This window comes from Chionomys nivalis, chromosome 2 (assembly GCF_950005125.1).
Source record: "Chionomys nivalis chromosome 2, mChiNiv1.1, whole genome shotgun sequence".
NCBI lineage: Eukaryota > Metazoa > Chordata > Mammalia > Rodentia > Cricetidae > Chionomys > Chionomys nivalis.
In genome coordinates, this window is record NC_080087.1 from 77,571,183 (window position 1) to 77,594,327 (window position 23,145).

Consider the following 23,145-nt stretch of genomic DNA (forward strand, 5'->3'; position numbering starts at 1 on the left):
ATGGGGGCGTGGCCGGGCCGCTGTCACTCTATTTACGGAACCGGGCCGATCCCCGCTTTTGAACAGTACTCAGCGAAGGAATGACTAATTTTTCAACGATCTACCTCCGGGGAAATCACTTCCCTGTTTGTCGGGACTGCAAGCCTGGTCGGATCTCGGAGGGTCCGCCCCGCCAACTTTGCTCATGTGGTTTCTTCCAACACTGTCTTAATGAGGCAGTGACCCCAGCCCGCCCACGGTCTTAAAGAGACAGAAGGCCGATTGTGCAGACATTCCTGTAAGAGCCAGGTGAGAATTCTGATTGGCAGGGTTGTGCTTTCAAAGCTAGAGTGTGTCTTGGGAAGTCTCTGATGTGGCGAAAGAGAGGAAGGCGTGAGTGGACGAGATCGGAAAATAGAAAAGAGCGGGCACTCAGAGGATTTAAAGTACCAACGAGAGGCGGAGTTTCTGGAGTCTGGCGTAAGCGGGAAACCGAGGGGGAGGAGTCCTTGGATCAGGGGAGGAGTCTCGGACCCCAAAGCGCGGAGCGTGGCTCCAAACGGAGTGAGGGGTAGTGGGTCGTGTGAAACTCGTATATGCCTTCGTAGACTTAGGGTCCTGAGCGGGAGATATTCCCCATCTCTCCGAGGGAGGTAGAAGTGCAGCTGGCCGACCCCTCCCTGCCCCGCGGCCCAAGTAAACAGCTGCACGTGGACGCGGGATTTGGGGGACGCGCCCACGCCCCTTCCCAGCAGTACTGCAGCGCGTGGGGCGGCGGGTGGAGCCGCGGGACCGCGGCGAGACAGGGTGACCCGACTGCATTCCTGGCCGGTGTGTCAGCGTCGCGTCCCGCCCCTCCGCGGAGGTTTGGGAGACTCCTCCAGAACTGTGATGCTGCCCCTTATCCTGCGGCTTTCGAGAACTCAGAGGAGGCCAAGGGCACAGGGAAGAGTTCCTCCGCCAGGGATCACCAGACTATGTGCCCCCCCCCCCCCCCTCGTTCGTGGGCTAGAAACTCGGGCTCGTCTTTTGAGGGCTCCAAGACTCCAATTCCCAGAGAACCCGCGGGTGGCTAGTGGGGGACTTCGCCCAGGAGTGCTGCTGGGGATTGTAGTCCAGCCTGTTGCTAGACTCTCCAGTAAAGCACCAAGGCGGGTTTTTGTGTTGCGTTGTTTTGTTTTTGAGGCGTGGTGTCATTATGTGGCCCAGGATGGTCTCGAACTTGCAGAGATGCCCCTGATTCTAACTCCCGAGTGCTATGATAAAAGGCCCCTTATTTTTATTTCATTTAGACAGGTAAGCCGGGGCTCCGAGTCCTGATTAAGGTGGGTCCTTTTCTCGCAGCAGTATTGGGTCGTGTAAATTTCTCCCCTCCTGGGAAACTGAGACTAGAGGTGTGGGGATGGGCTCAGGAGTTCTTCCCCTGCACCCATAGTGAAGTGGAGGTCTGGACTCCTGTGCATGTCACCGTCCAGGGCGCCCTCGAACTTCTGGTCCTTGTTCTTGCTGTCTGTGAAATGGATCGCGCCTGATTCCAAATGGAAATGTCCCCGGTTGCGCCCCGCCCCTCCGGGACTACAAATCCCAAGGTGCTTGAGGCGATCGCAGCTCTCCCTCCCCTGTGGGACACGCCTTCCTCCAGTCAGAGTCCCGTCGTCTAACCTGTTCCCTGCGACTGCCCCGCCCCGTCCTCCGCTCCCCGCCGCTGGAGCCGGAGCCGGAGCCGGAGCCCGAGGAAAAACCCCCTGGTGCCAGGATCTGCCCCGGACGCGTGAGTTCCACCCCACCTGGGGTCTAGCCATCCCAGAACCTGACACCGCGTCCCTGGGAGGATTTGGTGGGACCTCGAACCTTAGGTCCCAGGGCAAATTGTGGGACACTCACGCCTGGGTCCCTATAAAGTGAGAACTGGGGTGCCGGCTTTACTGGGTAGATGGATGAGGGCTTGGACGACTGAGATCTTAATAGTACTCGGAGCGTTTGGTCCCGGGGAGCCATTGGAACTGGAATTCTTGGATACTTTAACTGGGGTCTCTTGGAGGTGTCTCGGAGGAATATTGTGAGTCTCGTATCTCTGACTTTTGGATGGATGTGGGAGGTTAGGTCGTTCTGGAATGGTTGGGTACCCGGTCGCCCTCCAGCAGCCTTCAACACCGAGCCACTCTAGGTCTTTGCATCAAATTCGTGGCCCTGGGATAGTGGATCCTGGTCTTTGGAAAGAGTGGGACAGACACGAGGGTGGGGTCATGGGTCCCTCAGAAAGCTATGTCCTGGCGCTACACCCCACTTCTGGTTTTGGGATGGGGGCAGGGGATGAGAAATCGGGGCAGCTCTCCAACCTCTTCTGTGCCGCTGAGCCAACCCCAACATGTCATTAACCGGGGCGTCAGACCTGCCTAACCAGAGGGGGCACATCTGACCAAGGGCACCCCCTAGCGGAGATGGGGTCGTACCTCTTGTTTGCCCCATTGGGGTGGGAAATAACTGGGGTTTGCTGAGGTCACTGTAGAGCCCAGGCCAGAATAGCAGGACTGCGGGGCAGAATCCCGGAGGCTTGTGTACTGCTGCATTTACACAGAATGAAAAGGGTAAACTGAGGCTGGTGAGCCATACGTCGCCTTCGCTCTTGTGACAGCTGTCTGTGAGAATTCCTTCACTCTCACCAGATTTTTCTAATTAGTCTTCTTTCCGTGGTGGGGTTCCTTGCACTGACCCAGAGGTGAGAAATGTCACCTCCACTTCCATCTGTCTGACCTGAGGTATTGTGGGAGATAAGGGAGGGATAGAGGCTAATTCTGGAGGTGTCTGCCCTTGAGCCTGAGAGAGGGCAGGAACAGGAAGGCTTTTCGCTCTGTCTCTCCACCTCTGGGCCCTTATGTTGGGGATTAAGAAGCTAGTGGGGGTGGGAGGGACAAGGACCTGAAGGAGGGTGCGGTTAATACTGCAAGAACACTAGTGACAACCTGAAATGAAAGGAAAAAAAAATAGCCACAGCTGCCAACACAGACTGTCCTGCCAGGTCCAGGTCAGGATGGATCTCCACGTCCACAGAGGCGTTTGGCAATCACCCAAAGGTAGGAACAGCGAGTTCCACCTTCAGTGGAGTTTGTTGACCCCAGGGAGGACTCCTCCCTAGCAATGGGGAAACTGAGGCTGGCAAACAGACACCACCCACACCCTGGAATCTTGCCAGTTTCTGTCTGAAATCTTCCAGGATTCTCACCCTGCAGTAGTCTTGCGTTCCTGAAGATAATCACTGTGGCAGGTGGGAAATTTGGGGTTCTGTGGTCCAAAAGCTCAGGCAGTTGAGACCACTGGCAACAGAACCCAGGGCTCTTAGGATCTCAGAAAGAAGGGGCTCAGAGGCACGTGGGCTCAGAGGGTAGAATGCTTGTCTAGCATGCAGGAATCCCGGGGGTTCATTCCCCAGAACTGAATAAAGCAGACTGTCAAGTTTCATGTCGGTATTTCTAGTGCTGGAGAGGTGGGGGCAAGAGGATTGGAAGTTTAAGTATAGCATGGGTGCCAGGTGGTGGTGACACACACCTTTAATCCCAACACTTGGGTGGGGGCAAAGGCAGGCAGATCTTTGGGTTCAAAGCTAGCCTGGTCTACAGAGTGAATTCCAGGGTAGCTCAGACTACACTAAGAAACCTTGTCTAGAAAAACAAAAAACAAACAAAAAGCACAGCATGGACTACACGAGGCACTGTTAGGAAACCCAAACAACCGCTGTGGGGCATGGCGAACATGCTTCTTAATCCCAGCACAGGGAGGCAAAGGCAGGCAGCTCTCTTGAGTGCCAGGTCAACCTGGTCTACGTAGGTCCAGACAAGTCAACCGACCAAGAGCTCTCACAAAAGACTCTCTGGGAGAATCTATGGCGCCTGGGCTTTTGTCCCTGGCTCAGAGCCTGCCCATGTGCGATTGATCCCCCTGGCCTCAGGGACTGAACCCAAGCCACGTACGTGCAGGCTACATAAGCGCCCTGTTGCTGGGAGCTGAAGCTCAGCTCTTGTTTGAGACAGCGTCACTTAAGTCGCCAGGGTGGCCTTGAACTGGAGATTCTCCTGCCTCAGGGTCGCAGGTGCTAGGGTTGCAGACACTTATCTGTGCTACCCTAGAGGACCATAGAGGAAGGCTGGTGAAATAGCAGTCATGATGTGAGACATTCAGTTCTTACACTGCACTTGTAAACACTGCATAATTTAGTTCCCCCGAACCTCACACCTCATCTGGGTGAAGGCATTAATCCCCTACACACACAGTATACATGAGAAACTGCGGGACAGAGAAACTGCTGTGGTGACCAGCTGAAGGCAAAGACTTGGCTAGGAGAAGCCCCTAGCCCATCCCACAGAGGCATGGCTGACCCAGGTAGAGTGAAGGATTACGCTTTGGGTGTTCCCAACCCATCCCAAGGCCCTGACCTGGATCCCACTGACTGTTCCAGGAAGCCCAATAGGATCCTTCGCCTCTGAGCATCTGGCTGCGGTACAGAGAAGGCGGGCAAGGAACCTAAGGGTGGAGCAGAGCTGGGAGCCAGTTGAAGGGGGAGCTAGAGTTGGAGGGCAGCCCACGGAAGAAGACCTGAGGGTGGAGGGCAGGAACAGGAGCATGGGAACAGAGGCTCTGCCTCGCCTGGCCCGCCCAGCTCCCTGGCTTGGAGCTGTGCACCTGCCCAGGCCCGCCTCGCATTCCCCAGGCCTGAGCTCAACCTTTGCGCTCGCGGAGAACGCGCGCCCCCTGACGGTCAAGGTGTTTCTACCACCCATACCTGCACTGGGAACAGCCCTGCTCTCAGAACCCAGTTTGATAGTGGTACATTTGCCAAAAGATCTTCCTGTCGGGTACTGGGAATGGAGGAATTCTTGTCCTCTGGAAGAACAGGCTCTTACCTGCTGAGCTGTTCTCAGTCCTCTGTGCACACACAGGGCTGACACCTTCAGAGGCAGAGGCCGCAGCTGGAACTGGTCCTCCACACTCTAAATGGCAGAGCCATCTCTCCAGCCTGGAGCATGAGATGTAAACAAGCCTGGCTATCTTCAGGCCTCTGCCTTTGAAAGCTGGCATTGCAGGCATGTGCCACCATGCCCGGCCCTTTATTTAAACTTTTATTTTGAGACAGGCTTGCCCAGGCTGACCCCTTCAATGGACTCTGCTGTCCAATCAGGCCTTGAACTCTCCCTCGTTTTGGCTCAGCCTCCCAAGTAAGCTGGGATTACAGGTGTGTGGCCAGGCCCGACTATACTCTGCTTTCTGAGGCCGGGATTCTCACATCTCTGATTTCCTCTTGTATCTTTTGTTGAGACAGATCTTTGCACTGGTCCAGCGAGGTAACCTATGGTAACCTATTTATCTTTGTTTTACAAGTTCAGCAGCCGATGTACTCTTGTTGGGCGCTCCAGAGTTCACATCCTCGCCTCTGGTTTCTGGCTTGTGACAGACTCCAGGAGAGCGCAGTTCTGGGATCGTCAGAAAGTGCGGCAGAAACTAGAAATTGTGGGCAGAACAAGTGAAAGAATTCTAGCGTAGGATAGAGGTAGACTAGAAAGAGATAGACTCTGGGACTTGGAGCCCATTTTTCTACTAGAGATTGAATTTAGGGACTCAATAACAATAGACAAAGCAGGGGCTGGAATGATGGCTCAGTGGTTAAGAGCACTGACTGCTCTTCCAGAAGTCCTGAGTTCAATTTCCAGCACCCATATGATGGTTCACAACCATCTATAATGGGATCTGATGCTGAAGCACAATTAATAATAAAAATTAAAAAAAGATTTTCACTGAGAAAGCCTGCCTTTCAAAAAAAAAAAAATGGTGGGGTTGTGTGTGTCCTGGCTGACCTGGAACTTGTTGTGTACTCCTGATGGGCCTCAAACTCAATGTGATATGTTTCCCTCTGAGTGTGGTATTAAAGTTGTATACTATGATACCCAGTCTCCTATAAAAAAAAAAAAATAGACAGAGCTCCATTATTGAGCCACACCCCAGCCCCTCACTGGGGGACTCTAGGCAGGGGCTCTACCACTGGGCCACACCCCAGCCCCTCACTGGGGGACTCTAGGCAGGGGCTCTACCACTGGGCCACACCCCAGCCCCTCACTGGGGGATTCTAAGCAGGGGCTCTACCATTAAGCTAGATCCCTTTCCAGTTCTGACGTTTCTTTCAGTAGACACCTAAGCTTTCAGGTCCATCTTTGTAGATCTTCACCATCTCAGAGTCCTTACTGGGTATGGTGATGCGTGTCCATAGCTCCCGCCACAGAGAGGCAAGAGGACCCATTAATAAAGTTCCTGCACAGTCTGGAACCAGGTTTCAGAGTGGAGCCCTCTTTGAGATCAGAAGGGCCTTTGGGGGAACTTAGTTTACATCCTCCTGCCTCATGGGGAGTCTCAGGCAGAGTCCGGGGAGTCTCCTGCCCTAGGAGGGGAGAGGACTCAAGGTCACGCATGCTCAGACGAGCCACCAACCCCAACAAGTTCTGTTCCTTGTGGCTTCCCAGACAGGCTGGTGTCAACGTGTCCGAGCTGGCCCCACGGCCTACACCTTTACCGCCAAAGCTAAAAAGTTGACAGAGCTGGCGGGCGTGGCGGCTGCCATGGGGATAAAGATGGCTGGTGTAACCGGTTCCCAGCCTAGCTTCCTCCTACTGGCTGGTGACCAAGGCTGCATCTCTGGCCCTGACTACTCCGCCCCCCCCTTAACAATGGGTCAGAGTGAACAGGGCCTCTTGTTGACAGCAGTAATGTCTTCCTGGCCAGCCTCAAACTCAAGAGATCCACCTACCTCCGCCTCCTGAGTGCTGGAATTGAAGGCGTGTGCCACCACCACCTGGATGATTAACTTTATTTTTAAGTATGTGTATGTGGGGGCTGGAGACATGGCTCAGAGGTTACGTTCCCTGGCTGCTCTTCCAGAGCTTGGGAGTTCAATCCCAGCAACCACATGGTGGCTCACAATCACCATAAATAAGATCTGGTGCCCTCTTCTGGCCTGCAGGCATCCATGCAGACAGAACATTATATACATAATAAATAAATACGTCTTCAAAAAAAAAAATAAAAAGTATGTGTATGTATGTTACTATGAGTGCACGTGCCCTCTGGGGCTGGAGAGGTGTTGGATCTCTTGGCGCTGGAGTTCCAGGCAGCTGTGAGCCGCCCTACATGGGTGCTGGGAACTGAACTGGGGCTCTGTGAAAGTCAGAAGTGCCCAAGGCTACTGAACAATCCCACTCCAGGCTTCTTTCTTTTCTTTCATTTTATTTCTTCCTTTTTCTCTTTGTTTTTTGGGACAGGGTCTCTTATTGTCTAGACTAACCTCCAACTTGCTGAGTAGCCAAGAATGAGTCTTTTTTTGTTTGTTTTTTTTTTGTTTTTTTGTTTTTTCGAGACAGGGTTTCTCTGTGGTTTTGGAGCCTGTCCTGGAACTAGCTCTTGTAGACCAGGCTGGTCTCGAACTCACAGAGATCCACCTGCCTCTGCCTCCCAAGTGCTGGGATTAAAGGCGTGCACCACCACCGCCCGGCCCAAGAATGAGTTTTAATCCTCTTGCCTGCACCTCCCAAGCGCTGGGAGGGAGGGGTCACCACAGACGTGTGAGCACTTGACTCCAACCTGTCTGAATTGTATTTTCTTTGCTTATTAGTAAGGTTTTGTGTGTGTGTGTGTGTGTGTGTGTGTGTGTGCGGTGCGTATTGTGTGTTTCCCTCTCTGTGTATTTCTGTGTCTGGAATATGTCACTGTGTCTCGTATGTTGGAATGTGTCACTGTGTATCGTGTGTTGGAATATGTCACCATGTATCATGTGTATGGAGTATGTCATTTTGTATTGTGTATTGAAGTATGTCACCGTGTTGCATGTTGGAATATGTCACTGTGTATCGTGTGTGGAGTATGTCACTGTGGAGTATGTCACTATGTATCGTGTGTTGGTGTGTCCCTACACATGAAAGCCGTGGGTCAGTGCCCTCCACTACCACCATCCACTTTATGTGTGGTTGTTTTTTAAGATTTGTTTTGTTTTATGTATATGAGTGTTTTACATTCATGTATATCTGTGCACCACACGCATGTTTTACATACATGATGTGTGCACACATCAGGCATGTGTGCCTGATGCCTGTGGAGGCCAGAAGAAGGTGTTGGGTCCTCTGGAACTGCAGTCACAGATGGTTGTGAGCTGCCATGAGGGTGCTGAGAATTGAACTCACAGAGATCCTCCTGCCTTTGCCTCCCAAGTGCTGAGATTAAAGACGTGTGTCACCACTGCCTGGCAGGAATTCACTCTGTAGCCCAGGCTAGACTGAGTACATTCTAGCCTAGGTTAGTCTGAAACTAGAAACCCTTTACGACTGCCTCCTGAGAGCTGACATTACAGGAAGGCACCTGCCTGGCTCATAGCTGTTGTTTAAAGGGAAGAGTGGGGCTAGGGCTGTGGCTCGGTTGGTGGCCTGCATTCGTAGCATGTATGACGCCCTGGGTCCATTCCCAGCACCACAAACCCACTTGGTGCTCCAAGCCTATATATAATCTCAGCACTCAGGCCGGAGGAGCAGAAGTTTGAGGTACTTCTAACCTACATACCAATTTCAGACTAGCCTGTCCCAAAGAGCAACAATGAAAACAAGCTGGAGAGGTGGCCCACAACTGTGTGTAGCTACAGTTCTAGGGAATCTGGCATCCTCTTCTGATCACCATGGCACCAAGCATGCAGCTGTGCAGATGCTCATACACATAGAATAAATAATCTAAAAACACAAGTAAAACCACACGGCAAACAGTGTACAGGTACAGACCTACAAATCAAGAGTCTTGGAGGTCAAGGCAGACCAAGGATCTTGAAGCCTCCGTAGTTTTAGGTACATAAATTTTTCAGGTCACCCTAAATCCTTAAAAAGACCTTGTGTCGCCGGGCAGTGGTGGTGCGCGCCTTTAATCCCAGCACTTGGGAGGCAGAGACAGGTGGATCTCTGTGAGTTCGAGGCCAGCCTGGTCTACAAGAGCTAGTTCCAGCCGGGCGGTGGTGGCGCACGCTTTTAATCCCAGCACTTGGAAGGCAGAGGCAGGTGAATCTCTGTGAGTTCGAGACCAGCCTGGTCTACAAGAGCTAGTTCCAGGACAGGCTCCAAAGCCACAGAGAAACCCTGTCTCAAAAAACCAAAAAAAAAAAAAAAAAAAAAAAGAGCTTGTTCCAGGACAGGCTCCGAAGCTACAGAGAAACCCTGTCTTGAAAAACCAAAACAAAAAAACAAAAAAACACAGACTGTAAAGATGGCTCAGAGGTTAAGAGCATTGACTGCTCTTCCAGAGTTCAATTCCCAGCAACCACATGGTGGCTCACAACCATCAATAATGGGATCTGATGCCCTCTTCTGGCCTGCAGACATACATGAAGGTAGAATGTTGTATACATAATAAGTAAATATTTTTTTTTTTAAAAAGGCCAGGTGGGGGCTGGAGAGATGGCTCAGTGGTTAAGAGCATTGCCTGCTCTTCCAAAGGTCCTGAGTTCAATTCCCAGCAACCACATGGTGGCTCACAACCATCTGTAAAGAGGTCTGGCGCCCTCTTCTGGCCTTCAGGCATACTCACAGACAGAATATTGTATACATAATAAATAAATATTTAAAAAAAAAAAAAAAAAAAAAGGCCAGGTGGTGGTGGCTCATGCCTTTAATCTACAGAGAGAGTGAGTTCCAGGACAGGCACCAACCAAAGCTACACAGAGAAAACCTATCCAGAAAAACCAAAACAACAACAACAAAACCCTATGTCAACGTGGAAAGTAAAAGGATGGATGGAGGAGTAACTCAGTGGTAGAGCCCCTGCCTAGACTCCCCCAAGTGAGGGGCTGGGGTGTGGCTCAGTGGTAGAGCCCCTGCCTAGACTTCCCCAGTGAGGGGTTGGGGGTGTGGTAGAGCCCCTATCTGACATGTATGTGGCATTGTCTTTAATCCTCATTACAGCAATAAACAAAACAAAACAAAAAAATCAACAACAAAATGTCTGGTGGTGTCTCCTGGTCCCTAGTAGACATTCATTAAAGTAACAATTATTTTAGCCTCAGTTCAATACCCTATGAAGGGTGACGGAGAGATTCTTTGTCTCCAACTTTCTAGAATGGCCTTAAGACTTCTAGGTAGATAGTGGACATGGACAGGGTTTTTGAAGGAATTGGCATTTTGGAACCTTAATGACTGTAGAAACCCCCTCTCCCCACCCTGCGCGCCTTCCTTGGGTTTGGGCCTGGAGGGGCGTGGCCTGAGGGTCTGAGCAAGTTCTCCACCCGGGCAGGCACCTTGCTCCGGCCGGCACCATGGACAGCGAAGCCTTCCAGAATGCGAGTGATCTTCTGGATCTGAACTTCCAGTGTGAGCTGGGGGCAGGGGCGGATGGGCAGGGCCCGGAAAGGGGACAGGGTGTAGAGGGCGTGGTCCTGACCTTCACTCCCACACCCAGCGCTGGCCATGAAGCACATGGACCTGAAACAGATGGAGTTGGACACCGCGGCCGCCAAAGTGGATGAATTGACCAAGCAGTTAGAGTCTTGGTGGTCAGACTCGCCAGCGCCTCCTGGCCCACAGGCTGGAGTCCCCCCTAGGGTGAGCTTGGTGACCTCCGCCCTGACCCCCCAAAGCCAGCTTCTCTCCATGCCCTAGGGGAGGCTTGAGTTTCCAAGGTTGTGTAGGTGTGAGCTCTGCAAGGCCATCTAGAAGAGAGGGGCATGTAGGCATAGAGAGTAGGCTCTTCCTTGCTCTAAAGGCAACTAAGGCGGAAGGATCAATTCAATGCCAGCCTCACTCCTTCACAGTGAGTTCAAGGCCAGCCTGGGCTACACAGAGGCTGGCTAAGTGGGTAGAATGCTTGCCAGGCATGAATGGAGGTCTGGGTTCCATCTCCTGTACCATATAAATTCAGGGCTTGTGGTACACACCTGTTACATTGGAGAGGTAGAGGCAGGAGAATAAGGGATTCACAGCCACGCTTGGCTACATGGAGACCCTCAGGTAGCCTGAGCTTTGTGAGACCCTGTTAAAAAGGCAATTTTACATTAATTTATTTTCTAAGATAGGGTCTCAGTATGTAACCCCCGTCAGGGTTTCTCTGTGCAACAACCCAGGCTGGCCTCAAACTCGCAGAGATTTGCCTGCTTCTGCCCTTCTGCCTCCTGAGTGCATGGATTAAAGGTATGCACCATCAAGCCAGGTTAAACTCCCCCCACGCTCCAGACAGGATTTTTCTGTGTAACAACCCAGGTTGTCTTGGAATTCTCTAGAGATCAGGCTGGCCTCGAACTCCCACTTACCTTTGCTGGGATTAACGTGGGAAAAAAAAGAGGGAAAGCTTACATGCAGCAAAAGGCCTTTTCTTAAATCATATAAAAGAACCAGTAACAAGCTAGAGTCTCTCGCGCCCAGGCTTTGCCCACACTCCGCACGTGCAATCAGCAGGCCTACTCTGACGTCTCCACATTGACTTTCCATTATCTACGCTGATCTTCCCCTTTTGCCCCCTATTGTCTCCTCTGACTCTTCCATGCCGACTTACCCACAGATATCCCGGTACAGCACCAGCCCTGTCCCAGAGCATTTTGGCAGCAGAGGGTCCCCGCAGAAGACATCCACGGATAGCACAGAGACCCGTTTTGGACGCTCGGAGAGTGCCCCGTCCCTGCACCCCTACAGCCCTCTGTCCCCCAAAGGCCGGCCGTCCTCCCCACGTACCCCCATCTACCTGCAGCCCGATGCCTACAGTAGCTTGGAGCGTGCGCCATCACCCAGACCCCGTGCCTTTGACGGGGCTGCCAGTCCCCATGGCCGGGCGCCGTCTCCGCGGCCTGGAGCTAGCTCGCTACGCCAGCCGGGTCCCTCGACGCCCTTCGACTATCTGGGTCGCGCAGGGTCCCCCCGGGGCAGCCCTCTAGCTGAGGGACCCCAAGCCTTCTTCCCGGAGCGCGGACCTTCCCCACGTCCAACCACTGCTGGCTATGACTCACCGGCCGCGTTCGGGAGCCCCCTGTTGGGCGCGGGTGGTAGTGCCTTCGCCCCACCGCTTCGCGCACAAGGTGCACGGGGACCCACTCTTGGGGAGGTTGGCCGGGTCTAGCCTATGCTTACACCCTCACTCACGCACCTCTTTCCCCAGACGACCTGACGCTGCGCCGGAGGCCCCCGAAAGCCTGGAACGAGTCTGATTTGGACGTAGCTTATGAGAAAAAGTCTTCTCAGACAGCAAGCTATGAACGTGAGTGACGAATGATAGGGGACACCTGGACTACAGGAGTCTGAAGTCCATCCTAACGATGTGTGTTTTGCAGGGCTGGATGTTTTCACACGACCTGCCTCCCCCGGTTTGCAGCTCTTACCCTGGAGAGAGAGCAGCCTGGACGGGCTGGGGGGCAGTGGCAAGGTGAGGTGCAGGTGGGCAGCAGGGGGTGAAGGTGGAGGGTCCAGGGTGTGTGTGTGTGTGTGTGTGTGTGTGTGTGCGCCTTTCCTCATGCTCTTTATGGTAGGAGTCTGAGGATTAAATCTAGGACCTAGTTCATTCTCATTCTAGGTGAGTGCATAGCACTAAGCCACATCCCAGCCCCTCACTGGGGATTCTAGGCAGGGGCTCTACCACTGAGCCACACCCCAGCCCCTCACTGGGGGATTCTAGGCAGGGGCTCTACCACTGAGCCACACCCCAGCCCCTCACTGAGGGAGTCTAGGCAGGGGCTCTACCACTGAGCCAACCCTCACTGGGGTAGTCCTCCTGCTTCAGCCTCTCCTGCTGGGATTACTGGTGTGGGCTATCACACACAGGTTCTACCCTTCCCCTCACCCCCTTGTCCTTACCTGTCTTAAGTTCCTTTCTCTCACCTTCCCTCATCTTCCCTTTCTCTCCCCCTGCCCCAGGACAACCTCACCAGTGCAACATTGCCACGCAATTACAAGGTGTCCCCTCTGGCCACCGACAGGCGTTCTGACCTCGGCAGTTACCGCCGCTCTATGGGCTCAGCAGGACCCTCAGGCACTTTGCCCCGCAGCTGGCAGCCCGTCAGCCGCATCCCCATGCCCCCCTCCAGCCCCCAGCCCCGCAACGCCCTGCGCCAGCGCCCCATACCCCTCAGCATGATCTTTAAGCTCCAGAATGCTTTCTGGGAACATGGAGCCAGCAGGGCTGTGCTCCCGGGATCCCCCATCTTCTCCCGAGCTCCCCCACCTAAGTTGCCTCCTCAGCCACCCCCACAGCCACCCACCCAGGCCCAACCTCAGATGCCCCCCCAGCCCCAGGCCCAGGCCCAGCCTCAGACTCCAGCGCCTCAACAGACTTGGCCTCCCGTGAACGAAGGTGAGTCGGCCGAGAGGGTTCCGGCACAAACGCTGGGGACCAGAGCAGCTGCGCAGCTGCAGCCAAGCCCGAGTCCAGACACTGAGCCCACAGAGAGCCGGCCCAGATAACCATGGGAATGTACACAGTGCCAGGGTTACAGAGGGGTTGAGCAGAGCCCTGGGAGGGTTAGGACTTGTGCTTTAGCCTCTCAGAGTCCTGCGTTCCCTGAGTATAAACGCTGAATCCCAGTACAATCCTATCTTTTGGGACATGGCACTAACACCATACCAGGTCTTGAAAATAAGGCAATGCATAGAAAGTGCACATTGCCCACCGTCTCCTTCAGTGCCAGAGGGGTTGAGCTTGAGCCTCTCCGAACTGCTGACTTGCTGTGTGACTCAGGATAACTCGCTCTACCTCTCTGCACCTGTTTTTTCCACTTGTGAAAAGAGCGTACCAATGTTTACCTTGTAGGATTGTGGGGGCCATTGGGATGATGGACAAAGACCAGTAAAAAAGAGGCCCTTGAACACCAGGCTTCTACTCTGGAATTTTCTGCGTGAGATGTTAGGGAGTGAAATTCTTAGGAACCTAGAAAACCGAGTTTATTGTTGATGGTAGGAATGCAGATTCCAGAGACAACTAGCTGTGGGACTGTGGACAAGTGGCTTTCCCTCTCTGAGCCTCAGATTTCTTTTTGTAAAATGGAGATGTCACTGATCTTCTCCATGACGGAGAAGGGTGATGGGGATGTAGCTCTGTGGGTGGAATGCTTATCATGTGCCCTGGGTTCACTGCTCAGCACCATAAAAAAATAAATGCTCAGTAAATGGAACCTACCATAACATTATATATCATGTACAGCCCAGGCAAAGTGTAGTCTAGAGAGGGCAAGTAACTGCCCTGAGGTCACACAGCACAGGAGCTGGTTGCACCCTCTAAGTTGTAGGTTTTGGGAGACTCCTAATTACTCTTCCTCTGATGGGGCTCTTGTTCTCGCTAGGCCTCCTCAAGTGCCCTGCCGAGCTGGAGCCAGAGCCGGAGCTAGAGGGGCTACTGGCTCCCGTGCTGGAGGCCGGCGACACAGATGAAGGCACCGTCACTCGGCCTCTCAGCCCTACCAGGCTGCAGCCAGCATTGCCACCCGAAGCACAGACCGTGCCTGAGCTGGAGGAGGTGGCCCGCGTTCTGGCAGAGATTCCTCGGCCCCTGAAGCGCAGAGGCTCCATGGAGCAGAGCCCTGCCGTAGCCCTGCCCCCCACCCACAAGAAACAGTACCAACTGATCATCAATAGACTCTTTCATCGGCACGGCGGCCCAGGGCCTGGCGGGCCCGAGCCGGAGCTGGGCACAATCACAGAGGGATCCGAAGCCAGGGCAGGGCCCCCTGCTCCTGCCCCACCAGCTCCCGTCCCACCCCCTGCACCACCCCAGAGCAGTCTTCCAGAGCAGCCTCAGAGCGTGGTAAGTCACAGAAGGAGACGACAGTATGTGTTCACCTCTGATACGGCTGTCTAAAGGAAAGTCTTCACCGTATAGTGGTTTAAATGAGACCTAGTGTTGCACCCAGAACCCTGTCGCCTCGGTTACACCACTGTCTATGGAGATGACCCTGGCTTCATGACCCAAGATGGCACCCACCGTGCTGCAAAGGAACCTGGGAAATGTAGTCTTTTGTGTAGACAGGGCTGGCTGGGTGCAGGGGAAAAGGGAGAGACTGGATGGATGGAGGGATGACCTGGCTGACACCTTGGTTTCATTTGCCTATGCCTATGCCTAGCATTCCTTCGTGAATCTTAATTTTATACCTGCAGTTGATTTGAGTTTTCCGTGTGACAATGGGTTTATCTGAGACCTGGAGACCAGTCTATGGTGCCTGCGTATTCTGTCTCCTTGTGAAGAGAGAGTCTCTGGTCCCCAAGACTTTGGTCTTCAGTGTTTATATGCACCAGCTATAGAGTTTTCCTCCTGTCCCCATTTATTCAGCTGTATGTCCTGGGACCAGACACAGCCACTCTGTGTCTGTGAAGTGGGCTGAGAACAGCAGTTCCCACCCCCCATCAGTTTGCCGTGAGGAGAGACTGCTGTCTGGGATGTGACCTTGACCCTCCCATCGTGAACACGACCCAGGAATTTGTTCATGCTACTCCGTTTTGTTTGTTGTCATTGTGTGTGTTTGTCCCATCTCTTATTGATTGGCAATTCAATTACTAATGGCAATTGCTAATCAATTTGCAATATTATTAGCAATAGCAAATCAAGGAAAGATATCTTTGGCTCAGTTTGAGGGTGCAGTCCATCGTGGCAGGGCAGGTATAGCAGCAGGAATGGGAGGCGGCTCCACCGTCAAGAAGCAGATAAATGCTGGTGTTTCGGCTTCCTCTCCTTTTCATTCGGTCTAGCACCCTTACCCGTGGCATGGTGGCACCAATCCAGGTGGGCCCACTTTAATTAACCCAATCTAGACACTCCCTTGCAGATCTAGCCAGAGATTTCTTTCCATGGTTATTTTACGTTGTTATTTTTATCTATTTACTTTTTGGTTTTTCGAGATAAGGTTTCTCTGTTTAATAGCTCTGGCTGTCCTACTTACTATGTTAGACCAGGTTGGCATCGAACTCATAGACATCTGCCTCCTGAGTGCTCTGATTAAAAGCGTGTGCCCCCATGGCATGACTTATTTATTTATTTTCATGTGTATGTATGTTTTGTCTGCATTTGTGTCTGTGCACCATGTGTGTGCAGAGGCCAGAAGGGGGAGGATTTCAGATCCCATTAAACTGAAGTTATAGGTGGTTGGGAGCCAGCATGTCGGTGTTGGGACTTGAACCTGGGTCCTCTGCAAGTGCCGGTGCTCTAAACCAGTGGTGAATTCTAAATCCCATTAAGTTGTCAATCAAAATTAACCATCACAGTGCTTTTGTGGGTTTTTTGTTTCTTTGAAGATATTCTTTTTTTTCTTCTTCTTTTTTTTCAAGACAGAGTTTCTCTGTATAGCCTTAACTGTCCCGGAACTCTCTTTGTGTTTTTTGTGGGTTTTTTTTTTGTTTGGTTGGTTGGTTTTTTTGTTTTTCTGTAGCTTTGGAGCCTGTCCTGGAACTACCTCTTGTAGACCAGGCTGGCCTGGAACTCACAGAGATCTGCCTGCCTCTGCCTCCTGAGTGTAGGGATTAAAGGAGTGGGCCACCACCACCTGGCTCTAGGCTGTCCTCCTGCCTCAGCCACCCAGTACTGAAATTGTGGACATACACTATTATGCTGTCTTATAGGAATAATTGCTGTGAAGACCACCTACTCCATGCCTTCCTAACTTGCTTTAAGCTCTCAGGATTCTGGATTCCAAAGTCATAGGAGGACCTGATAGTTGTAAAGGACTGATGGACAAGGGCATAGCCAGCTCTTGTACCTTCACACCTCCCTGCCTAGGTGTGGATCCTCTTGACTTTGGGGTGACCCGGCCCCTGGTCTGTTTCTCCCACTGAGGTGTGGGTGGGCAGGCATCACTGAAGCCCCACTTTGTCCTGCAGGAAATGCGCTCAGTACTGCGCAAAGTAGGGTCCCCGCGCAAGGCCCGGCGTGCACGGCTCAACCCGCTGGTGCTGCTGTTGGACGCAGCACTGACTGGGGAGCTGGATGTGGTACAGCAGGCGGTGAAGGAGGTAAGATGTTGCCCCCCACCACCACGTGACAGTATAAGGATTGCACAGGGTGACAGGCGGGGCTGAGTCCTTCTCTTCTGTTCCCAGATGAATGACCCAAGCCAGCCCAATGAGGAGGGCATCACCGCTCTGCACAACGCCATCTGCGGTGCCAACTACCCCATTGTGGACTTCCTCATCGCCGCAGGCGCCAATGTTAACTCCCCTGACAGTCATGGCTGGTGAGTCCTCAACATGCCCCTGCTGGGAGGTAGACAGGACTTTGGCATGGGCACTTGCAGTGGGGTGGCGCTACCAACAGAGACCTTCCTCTCACTCATTCCTCTGCCGCCAGGACACCGCTGCATTGTGCGGCTTCATGCAACGACACTGCCATCTGCACAGCCTTGGTACAGCACGGTGCGGCCATCTTTGCCACCACTCTCAGTGACGGCGCCACTGCCATAGAAAAGTGCGACCCTTACCGAGAGGGCTACGCAGACTGTGCCACCTACCTGGCAGGTGCGAGGCTGCGCCTGAGGTGGGGGTGGGGGGTTAGGGGCTGCGTAACCCACCTGGCAGATGCACATGGGTGGGTAGAGACTTGGGAGCTGTATCATTCAGATTGTACAACTCACCTGGATTCCACCTGAGGGGCGAGCAGTCGAGGTAGCAAATATGCCAACCTGCTGCTGTGCTGGCACACACTTGTATTCCCCTATCTAGGGAGTCAGAGGCAGGTAGATCTTTATGAGTTGGAGGCTAGCCTGGTCTACATAGCAAGCTCAGGCTAGCCAGGACTACAGAGCAGGACCCTGTCTCAAGAATGAAGACAAACATGCTGACAACTGTTCTGGGAAGCTGTTTAGAGGCTGGGACACTCGTAGATGTGCCCGAGCTCACATCAGGTCGCTCCGGGGACCAGAGGGGGAACAGCCAGGATAGACCGTGCCAGAGGCTTGCCCGTAGTCTCTCTTGGACACCTGGAGAGGCAGATCGTGTCATAGGTTGACATTAGGGATCATGGAGCAGAAGGATTTAACACTGCATGAGGTGGAGATAGAGGCCAGGCACGCAAGCCCGTTCCTAAGGCTGGGGGATCGTAGTTGGAAACCAGCTGGGGTGGGATGAATGACAGCTGTCTGTAACCCCGAGATCTGACACTCTCACACAGATGTGCCAATGCACACAAAATAAAAAAGTAATAGATTCTAACGGGGGTGGTGGTGGCGTGTGTGGATGGAGCTCAGCCAGTAGAGTGCTTGCCTAGCGTGACAGAGGCTTTGGGTTCTGTCCCCAGTACTGCGTAAACTGGGCGTGGTGGATCCCACCTGTGATACCACGGCTTGGGAGGTGGAGCCAGACAGACCAGAAGTTCAGGGCCATCCTGGCCTATATACCTAGTATAAGGTCAGCCTGAGAGCCTGAGACACATTTGACCTTGCCTACTTTAGAGAGAACGGGGGGGGGGGGGGGGTCCTCGAGAGATCACTTAGCAGTTAAGAGGATTGAGTTCAGTCCCCCGCACTGGCAGTTCCCTGGTGGCTCACAACCATGTTACTGCAGTTCTGTGGGATCTGATGCCCTCTTCTGGTGTGCAGATGTACATGCAGACAAAGCCCCCATCTACATAAAATACATACATAAGCGATCCTAGCTGCTGACTCTGAGTGAAGGCACGCTGCCCATTCCAACCTCACCCCCACCCACAGGCAGAGGCAGGCAGCTTTCCAGGTGTCTTAGCTCTGCTACAGCAGGGGTCATGCCCTGGCCCCGGCCCCTGTGTGGCTGTGTCCCTGGCCCTAGCCTGACTTTATGTATTTTCAGACGTCGAGCAAAGCATGGGACTGATGCACAATGGCGTTGTGTACGCACTCTGGGACTACAGCGCCGAGTTTGGGGATGAGCTGTCCTTCCGGGAAGGCGAGTCAGTCACCGTGCTACGGAGGGACGGGCCAGAGGAGACCGACTGGTGGTGGGCTTCGCTACATGGCCAGGAGGGCTATGTGCCACGCAACTACTTTGGGGTGAGCCAGAGGGGACCCAGTGGGAGCCTCCTATTAATGGGTTTGGTCAGGCTGCTCTCAGGAAAGAGAAAGAGCCAGGCATTTCTTGTTATCCTACTACTTTGGAAGCTGAGGCAGGGGAATTGCTAAGAGTTCGAGGCCAGCCTAGGCTACATAGTAAGTTTTAGGTCAGCCTTAGCTACAAATAGGCTTCTCTCTCTCTCTCCTCCCTCTCTCCTCTCCCCCCCCCTCCTCTCTTCTCTCTCTCTCTCTCCAGTCTCTCTGTCACATCTGCACACATACGTACACACAGTTCATTGTGATGGACTCTAGAAGAATCCATTATTGGGTGTGCTATGATATGGGTAAAGTATCACTCAGGAAAGTCGATGACAACCACATCCATGTTCCTGCATGTCTTCCTGCTCCTTGCCAGGGGTGTGACTGGTGGTGTGATGGCAGCCCCCTTCTTGGGGGTGGGATAAATGGGGCTGGGCTCCTGGTGTCTGATGGTCTCCCTCCCTTCAGCTCTTCCCTAGGGTGAAGTCTCAGAGGAGCAAAATCTAGCAGGAATGAAGGACGATTGTCAAGGAGAAAAGTGCAAGCCAGCCTGCCTTCCACCCGGACCTTCCTAATCCAGCTACTGCTGAGTTTACTTTCGCCCTAATCTCCAGAGGGGTGCAGCCTGCACCAGAAGTTCTCGTTCTTCCAGACGCTCGAGGAAGGGCAGCCCCAGACTTAAGATTAGGAAGCCACCTTTAGCATTGGGGTGAGGTGGGGCTGAGGACCTTTGTGGGCAGGAGACCCCACATGCACACTTGCCAAATCAGATCTGGTTCAAAGAACCTCCTAACTACCAGCAAGCCACTGCACTGTCACAGCTGACGCTGGCAGGGTGACCCACCCCTTTATTGCTGTCTTCCCTTCCCCATTCCTCCCAGCAGCCTTGGGGCCTGGGTGAGGCTCATGGCTCCTTAGCAGGATGTCAGCACCCCACCTCCCCAACCAAGTGCCTTCACACCCATGTGGCTTATGTTTGTAATGACATGGGAACTGTTTCCTTTACAAATAAAGGTTGTTTGCACAGACATGAACTTCATTTTGATTATGTTCAGACTCCAAGAATGCTGTCTGTGCTCCGGAGGGACCGCTTAGCTTTTGTTAACTTGCCACAAACCTCAGCTAGGTACTTCTCACAGAGTGTCACACGGAAGTCTAATATTTTTGTTTTATTGTTAATTTTTTGAGACAAAACTAACTGTATAACTCTACCTGGACTAAAGATGAATGCAACCACACGCAGGTTATTTTATTTTATTTTTTTAAGTTTTTTGAGGCACGGGTTCTCTTTGTAGCTCTGGCTGTCCTGGAACTCACTCTGTAGACCAGGCTGTCGCGAACTCACAGAGATCCGCCTGCCTCTGCCTCCTGAGTGCTGAGGTTAAAGGTGTGATCCGCAGCTGGGCGGTGGTGGTGCACGCCTTTAATCCCAGCACTCGGGAGGCAGAGGTAGGCGGATCTCTGTGAGTTCGAGGCCAGCCTGGTCTACAAGAGCTAGTTCCAGGACAGGCTCCAAAACCACAGAGAAACCCTGTCTCGAAAAACCAAAAAAAAAAAAAAAGAACTGTGAAATCTCAAACCAAGAGACAAGTTTCTTCATTGACTGCCACCAGTGTGTGTGCAAAGGATGTGTTTCATTTGGGGACTTGGGCGGTGGTGGCTCAGGCCTTTAATCCCAGCACTTGGGAGGCCGAGGCAGGCAGATCTCTCTGAGTTTGAAGCCAGCCTGGTCTACAGGGCAAGTTCTAGGACAGACTCCAAAGCTTTAGGGAGAAAGCCTGTCTCTAAAATAAACAAAAAAACAAAAAAAGACAACTGCAAGCTGACGAGATGGCTCAGTGGGTCAATGCACTTACCACTTCCAAAACTCTGAGTTTATGTCCCAGGATCTGCACGGTGGAAGGAAAGAAGCTTCCTGTAAGTTCTTCTCAGACAGCCACAGCACACACCCATGTAGCTCAAAAAGAAATAGAATATAGGGCTGGAGAGATGGCTCAGTGGTTGAGAGCATTGTTGCTCTTGCAGAGGACGTGGGTTTGATTTCCAGCACCCCTATAGTGGCTCATAGCCATCCATAGCTCCTGTACCAGGGGATCTGATTCCTTCTTCTGACCTCTGAGAACACTCATACACCTAAAATAAAAGTTAGAAAAATAGCCAGGCATTATAGCACACATCTTTAATCTCAGCAGTAGGGAGGCAGGGGCAAATGGATTCTGTGAGTTCAAGCCCAGTCTAATCTACAGAGTGAGTTCCAGGACAGCCAGAGCTAAGTAGAGTCCCTGTGTCAAAAAAAAAAAAAAAAAAAAGAAAGAAAAGAAGTGAGGTGCCATTTGAACAGGGGTCTGAGCGACTTGGTGTGGATATAAGTGAAGCAGCTTTCCAGGGCGGAGAAATAACAGACGACCTTGTCCACCTGTCATTCCAGTCCTCAGGAATCTAATGTTGGTGAGTCACAAGACAGAGGCTAGCCTTGGCTACACAGTGAGCTCCAGGCCAGACTTAGTTACATATTGAGGCTATGTCAAAAGAGGGTGGGATGTGGGATGGGGTGGAGGTGGGGGCTCGAAAGATGGCTCTTGCCTTTTGACCTGAGTTCAAGTCCTCCACAAGGGAGAAGGAAAGTGCTGAACTGACTTCTGCAGGCTTCCTCTTCCCTCCACATGCGCCTTCACATGCTTTCCCTCACACACATACCCACACAATAAAGATAGAAAACGTGCCGGGTGGCAGTGGTGCACACCTTTAATCCCAGACTTGGGAGGCAGAAGCTAATGGATCTCTGAGTTCGAGGTTAGCTGGGTCCACAGAGCGAGTATCAGGACAGCCAGGGCTACAGAGAAACCCTATCTTGAAAAACCAAAATAAATAAATAAATAAATAAATAAATAATAAACCGTGATTAAAAGAAGGCACTGAGGGAGATAGCGCGGTTGGTAAAGTGCTTTCTTATTATGTATGTATTTATTGTTGGTGGTTGATTGGTTTTTGGATTTTTCTTTTTGAAACAATATTCTCATACTGTTTAGCCTAGCCTTGAACTCACTAAGTAGCCAAGGATGATTTTTCTGTCTCTGCCTCCAGAGAGCGTATGTGCGCCTAAATGCAGTTATGCTCAGAGGTGTGGGATCCCCTGGAGCTAGCGTTGACTGGCGATTGTAAATTGCCTGATGTGGGGTGCTTGGGAGTCCTCTCTGAGATCAGAAAGTGCTCTTAACCACTGAGTGGTTTACCCCCCCCCCTTAATAAATGTTAGAGTCTGGCTAGCGTAGGGGCTCAAACATATGGGAGAAGCTGTTTTTAGATTTCTTTCTTTCTTTCTTTCTTTTCTCTCTCTCTCTCTCTCTCTCTCTCTCTCTCTCTCTCTCTCTCTCTCTCTCTCTCTCTCTCTCTCTCTCTTTCTTTCTTTCTGTGTATACACTATTCTGTCTGTGTGTATGCTGCAGGCCAGAAGAGGGCACCAGACCCCATTACAGATGGTTGTGAGCCACCATGTGGTTGCTGGGAATTGAACTCAGGACCTTTGGAAGAGGAGGCAATGCTCTTAACCTCTGAGTCATCTCTCCAGCCCCTGTTTTTAGATTTCTTGCGTTAAGTCTGGACACGAATTTTTTTTTTTTTTTTTTTTTTTTGGTTTTTCGAGACAGGGTTTCTCTGTAGCTTTGGTGCCCATCCTGGAACTAGCTCTTGTAGACCAGGCTGGCCTCGAACTCACAGAGATCCACCTGCCTCCGCCTCCCGAGTGCTGGGATTAAAGGCGTGCGCCACCACCGCCCGGCTGGACACGAATTTTATAAATCCGTGCTTGTCTGGTACAACTAAACCACTGTAGCTGAAGGGCTCCGAGAAGCCTCCTGTTTCTCTGTTATTCTCTCCTAAACTCTGTTCACTTCTTCGACAACCAGGACAGAATCTGGAAGAGCTAACGTCAAGGAGCTGGATCGATTCTTTCGGCTCTCTTCCACGTTCTGTTTCCAGTAGTCGGCCATCCTCGGCGATGCCTCGGGCACCGCCTCTCCCTGGGGCCCGCCCTCTAGCCCCCATGCGCACGCGCCAATTATCCGATTGGCGGAGTGACGAGCAGGCTCAGCCAATAGCATCGCGAGGAAGGTGAATCTCTAAGCTCACGCCCCCTCGTTGAA

General features: G+C 52.3%; 1 protein-coding gene across 3 annotated transcripts; it reads left to right on the top strand.

Annotated features, from left to right (window-relative positions):
• The first annotated feature begins 145 nt into the window (after positions 1-145).
• Positions 146-20,015, top strand: Ppp1r13l (protein phosphatase 1 regulatory subunit 13 like). 3 transcript variants are annotated; one of them, XM_057761668.1, is made up of 13 exons: positions 146-288; positions 10,279-10,355; positions 10,444-10,586; positions 11,539-12,049; positions 12,130-12,228; positions 12,302-12,393; positions 12,882-13,317; positions 14,303-14,763; positions 16,827-16,958; positions 17,046-17,179; positions 17,293-17,459; positions 18,765-18,964; positions 19,472-20,015. In XM_057761668.1, the coding sequence occupies exons 2-13, from the start codon at positions 10,301-10,303 to the stop codon at positions 19,508-19,510; spliced, it is 2,469 nt and encodes an 822-aa protein (XP_057617651.1). In that variant the 5' UTR covers positions 146-288; positions 10,279-10,300; the 3' UTR covers positions 19,511-20,015. The 3 variants fall into 3 exon arrangements, with proteins under 3 accessions (XP_057617651.1, XP_057617652.1, XP_057617650.1); XM_057761669.1 differs by lacking the exon at positions 146-288 and adding an exon at positions 436-459; XM_057761667.1 differs by lacking the exon at positions 146-288 and adding an exon at positions 1,696-1,750.
• The last annotated feature ends 3,130 nt before the right edge of the window (positions 20,016-23,145 follow it).